General features: G+C 48.4%; 2 protein-coding genes across 2 annotated transcripts in view; one reads left to right on the top strand and one right to left on the bottom strand.

Annotated features, from left to right (window-relative positions):
- LOC135097763 (trinucleotide repeat-containing gene 6A protein-like) overlaps positions 1 to 12500 on the bottom strand; it is a 46527-nt gene that overhangs the window by 33473 nt on the left and 554 nt on the right. The window contains 7 exon segments of the mRNA XM_063999789.1: positions 1111 to 1366; positions 1686 to 1798; positions 1800 to 2156; positions 2158 to 3920; positions 4096 to 4218; positions 4406 to 4521; positions 5333 to 5407. Of these exon segments, the coding sequence (XP_063855859.1) occupies positions 1111 to 1366; positions 1686 to 1798; positions 1800 to 2156; positions 2158 to 3507 (2076 nt within the window). The 5' untranslated portion in view covers positions 3508 to 3920; positions 4096 to 4218; positions 4406 to 4521; positions 5333 to 5407.
- Positions 3518 to 9649, top strand: LOC135097762 (proline-rich protein 2-like). The gene is made up of 2 exons (XM_063999788.1): positions 3518 to 3545; positions 9117 to 9649. Exons 1-2 carry the CDS (start codon positions 3518 to 3520, stop codon positions 9647 to 9649), a joined length of 561 nt encoding a protein of 186 aa, XP_063855858.1.

The raw sequence follows: 12500 nt of genomic DNA, 5'->3' as shown, positions 1-12500 counted from the left end.
AGAGATATTTGGGTTCTGAGACTAAGTTTTCATGGTTCCTGGGACAGTTTAAGAGATATTTGGGTTCTGAGACTAAGTTTTCATGGTTCCTTGGACAGTTTAAGAGATATTTGGGGTTCTGCGATTAAGTTTACGAGGTTCCACAGGGCACTTTAAGAGATATTGGGGTTCTGAGATTAAATTTTCACGGTTCCAGGGACAGTTTACGAGATATTGGTGTTTTCAAGGGTATTTTCATGGCTCCAGTGTTAACTTGAGCAAGATTTTACATTTTCTAAAGGGAGCAAGACTACATGACAACCAGAATCATCACTCCTGCAGCCTTTTAAGTCACACTGAGAGAAGCAACCATCTGAGAATGCAAACCCTGAGAGAGAGACAGAGAGAGAGAGAGACAAAGAGAGAGAGAGAGAGTGATACAAGTGGTGCTGGTACAAAACCCTGCAATCAGATTCATGCAAGGACCCCCCCCAAGGCTACCCCAAGACATGAGGTCCCTACTCTGGCCACCAATTGTCTCTGTAACACTCTAAGCATGCACTAAAGAAGCAAGAAGGCCACTGTGCACCCACCGTGGCCCGGCCCTCCCTGTGTGACCCCCCCAACACACGCCGACACCAGCGCGGGGGGGGAGACAAGCAGCAGGAGAGAGTCTGTCCTCAGCAAACCATTATTACTAGTATTTGCTGGGGCTGTGACGTCTCTGCCTCTCTGTGTGTGTGCTGGCTGCTGCAGGGCTGCCTCTGTGGGTGTGCTGTGGGAGGGTGCTGCCTACTCAAGGTGGTGGTGGTGGTGGTGGTGGGTTGTCAAGGTGCTGGTGACGTGTGTGTGTGTGTGTGTGTGTGTGTGTGTGTGTGTGTGTGTGTGTGTGTGTGTGTGTGGTGTGTGTGTGTGTGTGTGTGTGTGTGTGTGTGTGTGTGTGAGAGTGGCCGTCCCTGCAGTGCCGGCCACACGTGCTGCCACACACGGCCAGGCCAGCATGCACAGCAGCCGGTGCAGCGTCCCCACGATGGCCTGCCCCGGCCCACCAGACCTGGCGGCCCGGGCCGGCACAGCCTGCCACTGTAGGCCACACGGCCAAGCCCCGCCCGGCTGCCGCACCACACTCACCTTGTTGTGGTGGCTCCAGCCCTGCTGCAGGTCCATCTCCGGCTCAGCCCAGCCGATGGGGCCGCCCGGCCCGCCTGTTGGGGTCTTGGGCTTGGTGCCCCAGGATGGGGGGGTGATGGGCTGCTCCCCCCACCCCCCAGACTTGGGCTCCTCCACCCACATGCCGCTGCTCGTGTCGTGCGGCGAGTCGCTCCAGCTGCCATTGCGGCGCAGGCACCCCTCGCTGCCCCCACAGGGAGAGAGAGAGTGGTGAGTGCTGGAGGAGAGGAAGACACTCTACACCACACACCTACCACTGCCACCCCCCCCTCACTCACTCACTCACTCACTCACATCACACCTGCCCTGCCACTACTACTGCCGCCCCTCCCCCCCCTCACTCACCACACACTGAGTCAGTACATCACATCCACTCTGCCACTACCACTGCCCCCCCTCACCCACCACACACCTGCCCTGCCTCTATCACTGCCCCCCCCAACTCACCCCACACACACACACACACACACACACACACACACACACACACACACACACACAGCAGTAAGGGCAGGCTGGCGGCAAGCCACACTCACTTCTGTCCCCAGCGCTGGTCTGGGCGGATGCCGGCATGCACGGGTGGGCCAGGCATGCGTCCCTGCTGAGGGCCAGGCATGCCGGGGCGGCCCATCATGTTGGGCGTGGGCATGGTCCTTCCAGCGGGACACGCTGGGTTGCTGCTGCGGGTTGCCCCACACTGCCGTGCCGTCGTCGCGCCGCTGGGACTGCGGGGAGGGCTCCTCCCACCCGCTGGGGCCGCTGGGACCGCTGGGCTTCATGTCCTTGGGGCCATTCCACTGGGCGGGGCCGCTGGGACCGCCCGGGGGCACGCCGTGGGTCAGGCCGCTGTGGGGGCCGGTGTGTGGGCCGCCGTGTGGGCCTGTGTGGGGACCGCCGTGGGGGCCTGAGTGTGGGCCGCCGTGGGGGCCGCCGTGTGGGCCGTTGTGTGGGCCGGCCGTGTGGGCCGTTGTGAGGGGCCGGAGTGCGGCCCGGAGTGGGGAGCCGGTGTGTGGGGGGCCACCGTGAGGGCCTGAGTGGGGGCCGCTGTGGGGGCCGGGGTGAGGGCCGCTGTGGGGGCCGGAGTGGCCCACGTGGGGAGCAGGCTTGTGGGGGCCGCCGGGGCCCCAGTCCGTGGCGGGGTTCTCGATGGCGGAGCGCTGGGGGCCGTGCTCTCCCCAGCCGCTGGAGCCGCCACCACCGCTGCTGCCGCCGCCGCCACTGCCGCCGCCGCTGCCGGTGGCCCAGTCGATGTTCTTCTTTGGGGGGCCGGAGCCGGAGCCGCCGCCGCCGCCGCTGCCGCCACCCCACATGTTGGGGGCGCCCGGGGTTGGCGGCGGTGGTGCCCCAGTGCGGGTTAGCGGCGGGCACGCCGGTCCACACGTTGGAGGAGTCAGAGGCGTCGTCGTCCTCGCCCCAGGTGCCGCCATAGTTGTTGGTGGGGGTGTGGCCCCAGGGCGCCTGCTGGGTCTTGGGGGGCGCCACGCCGCCGTTGCGCAGGTTGTTCTCCCAGAGGTCGCAGCCGTTGTTCACGTTCAGCTTGAAATGTGGCGCGGTGGCGGTGGACGCGGCAGCGGCGTCCTTGGGTGGCTCTGGGCTGCTGGGCAGGTCCCAGGCCGTGTCCTGGTTGACGTTCTCGCCGCCCCAGCCCTCGCTGCTCAGCAGGGCCTCACGGATACTCTGCAGCTGCTGCTCCATGTGGCGCTTCTGTGCGTCCCCCGAGGCCGCACCCGCTCCCGCCGCCACCACTGCCGCCGCTGCCGCCCAGGCCCTTGCCGGCCGCCTGCGCCCACGTGTTGTTGCCGCCGCTGCCGCCGCCGCCACCGCCGCCCTGCTGGGCCTGCTGCTGCGCCGAGGGGCCACCCTGCTGGCCGCCGCCGCTGCTGCCCTGGGCGTTCTGCTGCCCTGCGGGGGACCCCGGCTGCTGCCCGGGGCCACCGCTCTGCTGGGCTGGCTTGAGGCTGTTGCCCTGGGCGGGAGAGGTGTTGGGGGCCCCCCCGCCCCGGTTGGGGCCGCCCCCCACTGGCCCTGGGAGGTGGACTGGCCGCTCCCCGAGCCACCCCAGCTGGCCGTCTGGGTGGCTGAGCCGCCCCAGCCGTTGGCCGCGCTCTCCCCTCCCCCGGCCAGCCCCAGGCCGAGGGGAATGCCCCACTGGTTCACCCGCACCGCCCCGCGGGGGAAGGAAGCAAAACCAAACTTTCCGGGCCGGCCGGCCGCCCGGGGCGTGGATGAAGTAGGAAATGAAGCGTATTGGTTGCAGGTTGCACTTGGGTGGGTCCGGCCGGGGCTGGCCTGGCCGGGCTCCCGGTTAAAGCTTGGGCCGTTACCCTGGAGGTGGCCAGTGGCGGAGGTGTTGGCCATTGAGCCAGGAATGTTGAGACTGGCCTGTGCGGGCGAGTGTGCGTCCGCCGCCGCCGGGGGGGCCGCCCCGGGGGCCCCGGGGACAGTGGTCGAGGACGGACGGCTGGGCCCCGGGAGCCGGGGCTGCTCCCCCCGGCGGGGCGGCAGCCCGGCGGCGCGGAGCTGAATATCACAGACAAAGACTTGGCGGGGCGGCGGGGCAGCGGGGGGTCAGCTCCGGCCCCCCGTCCCCCGCCACTACCCACCGGGGACTCCGGCGGGGCGGCTCCTCCTCCACTAGCTGCCTGCCCCCCGCCCTCACCGCCACCACTGCCGCCGCTGCTGCTGCTGCCGCTGCCGCTGCTGCTGCTGCTGCTGTGGTCCGCCTCCCCTTCACTTTGTGCTTCACACACCATGCCAACCGTCTCCACGGCCTGCGGGCAACACACACCACCGTCACCATCACCCTCACACATACACACACACACACACACACACACACACACAATACATCATCATCATCATCATCATCATCATCATCATCATCATCATCACCACCACCACCACCACCACCAGCACCACCAGCACCAGCACCACCAGCATACTTACTGTAGAGGACTCAGGCACTTTCTTGGTAGGAAACTCAGGATTTGGCAAGTTTGTGACCTCACAGGCCAGGCGTGCTTCACAGAGGGGCTCCATCTCAACGCACAACTCACCACCTACACAACACTGTGGGGGAGACACACACAAACACACACACACGTCAGCAAACCTTCAGAGCATCGCAATAACAAGTATTAATGCAAAATACTGAACGCTATCACCAACAACACAATAACAAGTGGTATTACCGAACATCACAACAATACCACCATTTTTTTTAGGGGTGAAGTAGTGAAGATGTGAACAGCCTCACCTTGACTAAGAGAGAGAAGGCCTCTATGTCCAAGCTCCCTGAAGAAGAAACGCAATATGGACTGTCCGAGCAGCCTTCTACACACTCTTTGGCTGGAAATGCATAGAAGCGAAGATCTGGCCGAGAGAGAGAGAGAGAGAGAGAGAGAGAGAGAGAGAGAGAGAGAGAGAGAGAGAGAGAGAGAGAGAGAGAGAGAGAGAGAGAGAGAGGCAGAGACAGTGGTTAGTTAAATTGCTGTACTGAAAAAAGCTACAATATTCAGATTAACATTACAAATAATAATACATAAATAAAAATACGTGAAATTTGTCAAACTCTGGCTTATGTAATGGTAGAGAGAGAGAGAGAGAGAGAGAGAGAGAGAGAGAGAGAGAGAGAGAGAGAGAGAGAGAGAGAGAGAGAGAGAGAGAGAGAGAGAGAGAGAGAGAGAGAGAGAGAGAGAGAGTCTGTTGAATTATTGCACTGAAAAAAGCTACAAGGTTAGGTTTGGTTAGGTTTGGCTAAGTTAGGTTTGGTTAGGTTAGGTTTGGTTAGGTTAGGTTAAGTTTGGTTAGGTTAGTTTAAGTTTGGTTAGGTTTGGTTTGGTTAGGTTAGGTTAAGTTTGGTTAGGTTTGGTTTGGTTAGGTTAAGTTTGGTTAGGTTAGGTTAAGTTTGGTTAGGTTAAGTTTGGTTAAGTTTGGTTAAGCTAACCTAACCAAACTTAACCTAACTAAACCTAACCTAATGAAACTTAACGTAACCAAACCTAACCAAACCAAACCTAACCTAACCTAACCAAACTTAACCTAACCAAACTTCACCAAACCTAACCAAACTTAACCTAATCAAACCTAACTTAACCTAACCTAACCAAACTTCACCTAACCTAACCTAACCAAACCTAACCAAACCTAACCTAACCTAACCTAACCCAAGCTAAGCACTCACCTCCTGAACTTGGTACCGAAAGAGCATCTTGGCACAAGAGAATTGGGTTTCGATCACATGTAAGTTTGGAATTATCTGCGGAAACAAGAGAAAAACAAATTAATTCCAGAAAAAGAAAAAAAAAAAACGATGAATTTTATATGTTGCAAATTAACAGAACAGTCATCGGAGTTTTACGTAACGCAACACACACACACAGAACACAATAATCGCAGTTTTTCAAAGCAGAAGACACATGGAACATAATAATCGCAGTTTTTCAAGGCGAAAAAGAATACCTCGAGTTTTTTTTGCAGTGGAAGAGAAACATAATGGCAATAATTGGTATTTTCAAGGGAATGAACACCCTTCAGACCAAAAACTGCCCTTAAACACCCAAAAACACTTAAAATGCCAAAAAGACACCCTTAAACACCTAAAAGTACCCTAAAACAATCTTAAACCCCAATAAACACCCTTTAGACCACAAACACACCTTTGAAACCCCAAAAACACCCTTGAAAACCCCAAAAACACCCTTAAAACCCCAAAAACACCCTTAAAAACCCCAAAAACACCCTTAAACACCTAAAAGGATCCCATTAAAACACCCTAAAACCCCCCAAAAAAACTTAAAACCCCAAAAACACCCTTAAGACCCCAAAAACACCCTAAAAACCCCAAAAACACCCTTAAAAACCCCAAAAACACCCTTAAACACCTAAAAGTACCCTAGGATCCCATTAAAACACCCTAAAACCCCCAAAAAAAACTTAAAACCCCAAAAACACCCTTAAGACCCCAAAAACACCCTTAAAACACCAAAAAACACCCTTAAAACACCCAAAAGCACCCTAACATCCCTTAAAAACACCCTAAAATACCCTGAAAATGCAAAATAATCCTTAAAACAGAACAGGACAGCTTGTGAGTGGTGGAACGAGAAAAGATTGTTGACGTCTGGCGGAATGGGACGGAATGATTGGTACTTTTTGATAGAACTAGAAAAAGAATTGAAAAAAGATGAAGATTAAATGAAAAAGGAATGGAGGAGGAGGAGGAGGAGGAGGAGGAGGAGGAGGAGGAGGAGGAAAAGATGAATGAGGAAGAGAAAAAGAAGAAAATTTGTGAAAGTAAATAGAAATCTCTCTCTCTCTCTCTCTCTCTCTCTCTCTCTCTCTCTCTCTCTCTCACAATCACAGGGGAGGCACACAGAAGGGGAGGTATTTAGACAAAGATAAAGATAAGAGAGATAATAAAGAGAGAGAGAGAGAGATAGCAGATAAAACACTAGAGAGAGAGAGAGAGAGAGAGAGAGAGAGAGAGAGAGAGAGAGAGAGAGAGAGAGAGAGAGAGAGAGAGAGAGAGAGAGAGAGAGAGAGAGAGAGAGAGAGAGGTTATCTTCATCCGCAAACTGCCCAAGGTTAGAGAGAGAGAGAGAGAGAGAGAGAGAGAGAGAGAGAGAGAGAGAGAGAGAGAGAGAGAGAGAGAGAGAGAGAGAGAGAGTAAAAATTTATCTTACCTAATCTAAGTTTTTCTAGGTACAAACTCACACTCTCTCTCTCTCTCTCTCTCTCTCTCTCTCTCTCTCTCTCTCTCTCTCTCTCTCTTTCTCTTTCCACTTTCTTGAACTTAACACCTTTCACTACTAAGGCCTCTCTCTCTCTCTCTCTCTCTCTCTCTCTCTCTCTCTCTCTCTCTCTCTCTCACACACACACACACACACACACACGTACAAAACCTCAAAATTCTTCTTCTCACAGTTGCAAACAAACAAACACACACACACACACACACACACACACACACAATGAGAACTTTCTATGGAAGACAAAAGGGTGGATGGGTTCATGAGAGAGAGAGAGAGAGAGAGAGAGAGAGAGAGAGAGAGAGAGAGAGAGAGAGAGAGAGAGAGAGAGAGAGAGAGAGAGAGGTATAATGAAAAACCAGATAACATTCATTAGGTTTTCAATTTTACAAAAACCCACAAAAACACCCTTAAGTACCCCAAAAACACCCTAAACTACCCCAAAACACCCTAAACTACCCCAAAAACACCCTAAAATACCCCAAAACACCCTAAAATATCCCAAAACACCCCAAACTACCCCAAAAACACCCTGAACTATCCCAAAACACCCTAAAATACCCCAAAACACCCTAAACTACTCCAAAAACACCCTAAAATACCCCAAAACACCCTGAAATACCCCCAAACACCCTAAACTACCCCAAAAACACCGTAAACTATCCCAAAACACCCTAAAATACCCCAAAACACCCTAAACTACCCCAAAACACCCTGAAATACCCCCAAACACCCTAAACTACCCCAAAAACACCCTAAAATACCCCAAAACACCCTAAAATATCCCAAAACACCCTAAACTATCCCAAAAACACCCTAAAATATCCCAAAACACCCTAAAATACCCCAACACCCTAAACTACCCCAAAAACACCCTGAACTATCCCAAAACACCCTAAAATATCCCAAAACACTCTAAACTACCCCAAAAACACCCTGAAATATCCCAAAACACCCTAAACTACCCCAAAAACACCCTAAAATACCCCAAAACACCCTAAAATATCCCAAAACACCCTAAACTACCCCAAAAACACCTTGAACTATCCCAAAACACCCTAAAATACCCCAAAACACCCTAAACTACCCCAAAAACACCCTAAAATACCCCAAAACACCCTAAAATACCCCAAAACACCCTAAACTACCCCAAAAACACCCTGAACTATCCCAAAACACCCTGAAATACCCCCAAACACCCTAAACTACCCCAATAACACCCTAAACTACTCCAAAAACACCCTAACATACACAAACACCCTAAAAATATAAATTCACCCTAAAATACCCCAAAAAACACTCAAATTATCCTGAAAAACAATTAAACAACCTAACCAACCCCAATTACACCCCAAACAAGCCTAAAATTGCCCTAAAATTGCCACGAGAGACCTTATCCATCCCAACATTCACAGCACACCCTTAAAGACCCCAATCGCTTTAACTAAACCCTTAAACTGTTCAGAGAGACACACACACACAGATACTCACACAAACACACACACACACACACACCTATAAATTAATAAACATCAAGAGACACCCTTAAGATAATATAAGCTATTTCAAAACAGTTAAATTAATGATACTAATTCTTAAACACTTTCAACAACGAAAAACACCAAAAAAACACAGTAATTAAGAAAAAACCGCAAAACAAACACTAGGCCCATTTCAAAACGTAAAGGAATCATGCAGGACTTCTCACAGATCCCTCAGTTGCACACACAAACACACACACGCACAAACGCAGCGAAAAACGACGCAAACTTCCCTGCCGTTACGAGATCCGACAATTTTTTATGATTTTTTTCTGCTATCTTGCTTACCGCGAAATCGTTTGTTTGTTTATCTATTTTTTTTGTCGTGTGGTGTTTAACGAACGCGACCTTTGCTAAAAAAAATGAAATCATGTATGTTTTTTTTCCCCTGTTCCTTCCTTCCTGTGTTTGTTTGTACGTACGTTTGTGTTGAGCTCTATAAGCCTAAAACTACATCTTTTATCTTATCATCTAATTTGTTTTTATATATTACGCCATACATATTATAAACAAACAAATATAAACACCGTATCTTGCCAACTATACACCAAACTGCATTCTCCCCTCTGATCATCTTATCTACACTTTTAAAAGGCTGTATTGAAAGTTATTACAATTCCCAAGTGTTTTTTGTGGTTCCTGTATTAATTGGAGGCTTCCTAACCCACCCCCACAGCATGCCTGCCCCCAACAGCGAGCCCACAGCAAGCCCACAGCGAGTCCACAGCAAGCCCACAGCAACCCCCACAGCAAACCCACAGCAACCCCCAGAGCCCACAGCGAGTCCACAGCAAGCCCACAGCAACCCCCACAGCAAACCCACAGCAACCCCCAGAGCCCACAGCGAGTCCACAGCAACCCCACAGCAACCCCACAGCAAACCCACAGCAACCCCCACAGCAACCCCCACAGCAAGACAGCAAGCATACTTTGAGCACCCACAGTAAGCCCACAGCAGGCCCCCACACAGCCATGTCCAGCAACCCCCACAGCAAACCCACAGCAACCCCCAGAGCCCACAGCGAGTCCACAGCAAGCCCACAGCAACCCCCACAGCAAACCCACAGCAACCCCCAGAGCCCACAGCGAGTCCACAGCAACCCCACAGCAACCCCACAGCAAACCCACAGCAACCCCACAGCAACCCCACAGCAAACCCACAGCAACCCCCACAGCAACCCCCACAGCAAGACAGCAAGCATACTTTGAGCACCCACAGTAAGCCCACAGCAGGCCCCCACACAGCCATGTCCTACGCAACACCTCTTCTAACCAAGACACCGCAACAAGGCCCTGTCACACAGCACCAGAGTCACACACAGCCGCGTAAGAAAGCTGGAAAGAGCAATAAATTCTAATCAATTATTTCTAACGACGCGGAGGTTGACCGAGTGTTGTTTGTAGCGGCAGTGTACCTGTTGCTTACTGAAATTAGGTTAAGTTGCGTTTTTTTTTATTTGTTTTGTTATTAATATTTTCCTTCATGTTCGGATGATGGCAGTGAAAATTTGGTGGATTAGGTTGAGAGAATTGTAGGTACAGTATGGTATGATTAGGTTAGGTTAGGTTAGGTTAGGTAAGGCTAGGTTTTGTTAAGTTAGGTTAGGTTAGGTAAGGCTAGGTTTGGTTAAGTTAGATTAGGTTAGGTTAGGTTAGGTTCGGTAAGGTTAGGTTAGGTTAGGTTAGGTTACGTAAGGTTAGGTTAGCTTAGCTTACGTAAGGTTAGGTTAGGTTAGGTTCGGTTAGGTTAGGTTAGGTTAGGTTCGGTAAGGTTAGGTTAGGTTCAGTAAGGTTAGGTTAGGTTAGGTTAGGTTAGGTTAGGTTCGGTTACATAAGGTTAGGTTAGGTTAGGTTAGGTTAGGTTAGGTTAGGTTAGGTTCGGTAAGGTTAGGTTAGGTTCAGTAAGGTTAGGTTAGGTTAGGTTAGGTTAGGTTACATAAGGTTAGGTTAGGTTAGGTTACGTAAGGTTAGGTTAGGTTAGGTTAGGTTAGGTTAGGTGAGGCTAGGCTAGGTTAGGTTAGGTTAGGTTTGGTTAAGTTAGGTTAGGTTAGGTAAGGCTAGGTTAGGTTAGGTTAGGTTACGTAAGGTTAGGTTAGGTTAGGTTCGGTAAGGTTAGGTTCGGTAAGGTTAGGTAAGGTAAGGTTAGGTTAGGTTAGGTTACGTAAGGTAAGGTAAGGTAAGGTTAGGTTAGGTTAGGTTAGGTTAGGTTAGGTTAGGTTAGATGAACAAGCGAACAGAGAGGCTAGATTAAGTTACAATAGGTTAGGTGAGGTTACACAAGGTCAGTGTATGAGGTGAGGTGAGGGAAGATGAAGTACAATTATTTAAGGCCAGCTAAGATAAAAAAAGATGAACACAATTCACTCATTTCTCACCACAATCTGCAATTAAGAGATCCTACACAAACTTGACTCAATAAATAACAAAATTCTAACCAACGCGATCAAGATTTCTTTAATAAATTCAAATCACTCACTCCTCACTAAATCTTCCCTTTATTTCTAGTTATTTTGTCTAGATCCACACAATAATAACTTACAATATTAATCTTGACAAAGCAAATTATTAACTTCAATTTCAACAAGATCAAGGTTTGTCTAATAAATTCATATCACTAACTTCTAACTAATTCTCCCTTTTTTTCAAGTTATTTCATCTAAATTCACACAATATTAACTTACAACATTAATCTTGACCAAGCAAATTATTAACTTCAATTTCAACAAGATCAAGGTTTGTTTAATAATTCATATCACTAACTTCTAACTAATTCTCCTTTTTTTCAAGTTATTTCATCTAGATCCACACAATATTAACTTACAACATTAATCCTGACCAAGCAAATTATTAACTTCAATTTCAACAAGATCAAGGTTTGTCTAATAAATTCATATCACTAACTTCTAATTAATTCTCCCTTTTTTTCAAGTTATTTTGTCTAAATTCACACAATATTAACTTATAACATTAATCTTGACTAAGCAAATTATTAACTTCAATTTCAACAAGATCAAAATTTCTTTAATAAATTCATATGACTATCTTCTAATTCTCCCTTTTTTTCAAGCTATTTCATCTAAATCCACACAATATTAACTTACAACATTAATCCTGACTTAGCAAAGAATTTAACTTCAATTTCAACAAGATCAAAATTTCTTTAATAAATTCATATGACTATCTTCTAATTCTCCCTTTTTTTTCAAGTTATTTCATCTAAATCCACACAATATTAACTTACAACATTAATCTTGACTTAGCAAATTATTAACTTCAATTTCAACAAGATCAAAATTTCTTTAATAATCCAAATCACTCACTTCTCACTAAATTTTCCTTTATTTTCACGTTATTTCATCTACTCACAAAACATTACTTCATTATTAATCCTAAGCAAATTATTAACTTCAATTTCAACAAGATCAAAATTTCTTTAATAATACAAACCACTCATTTCACTAAATTCTCCCTTTTTTTTCAACTTATTTCATCTAGATTCACATAATATTAACTTAACCCTTTCACTTCATTGCCCTCCCCTAACCCTTTCACTGCAACCCTTAACAAATTTTGAAAGCGCATTCTTAATAAACATCTATAAGCAAATTTAGAGAAAAACTATATTGCATTTATTTTCCCCGGTACTTTAGCGAGAGCACGGAAATGTATTGGTTAGGTTAGGTTAGGGTAGGTTAGGTTAGGTTAGGTTAGGTTAGGGTAGGGTTAGGTTAGGTTAGGTTAGGGTAGGGTAGGGTTGGTTACGTTGTACATATTATATAAATTAAAAATATCAAAATAAACTGATATTTTTCCCTCTCTCACACACACACACACACACACACACACACACTAACTAAACGACCAGCTTCCATTTAACCCTTTATTTAAATACCACCCCACAAGGCCCCAAATATTAAAACACCAGGTGATGCGCCTCCACAAACGGCTAAAAATATGAAAATTATTATTCAATCTCACTCGCTCCACCATTCAGGTATTTAAATCAGTGAATTCTTTCGGTTATCTAAAATTTTGAGACCCACAACAAACACAGCCACGT

Source organism: Scylla paramamosain, unplaced genomic scaffold (genome assembly GCF_035594125.1).
Source record: "Scylla paramamosain isolate STU-SP2022 unplaced genomic scaffold, ASM3559412v1 Contig31, whole genome shotgun sequence".
NCBI lineage: Eukaryota > Metazoa > Arthropoda > Malacostraca > Decapoda > Portunidae > Scylla > Scylla paramamosain.
Note: the sequence above shows the minus strand (reverse complement) of the source record. Positions and strands in the feature narration are given on the sequence as shown.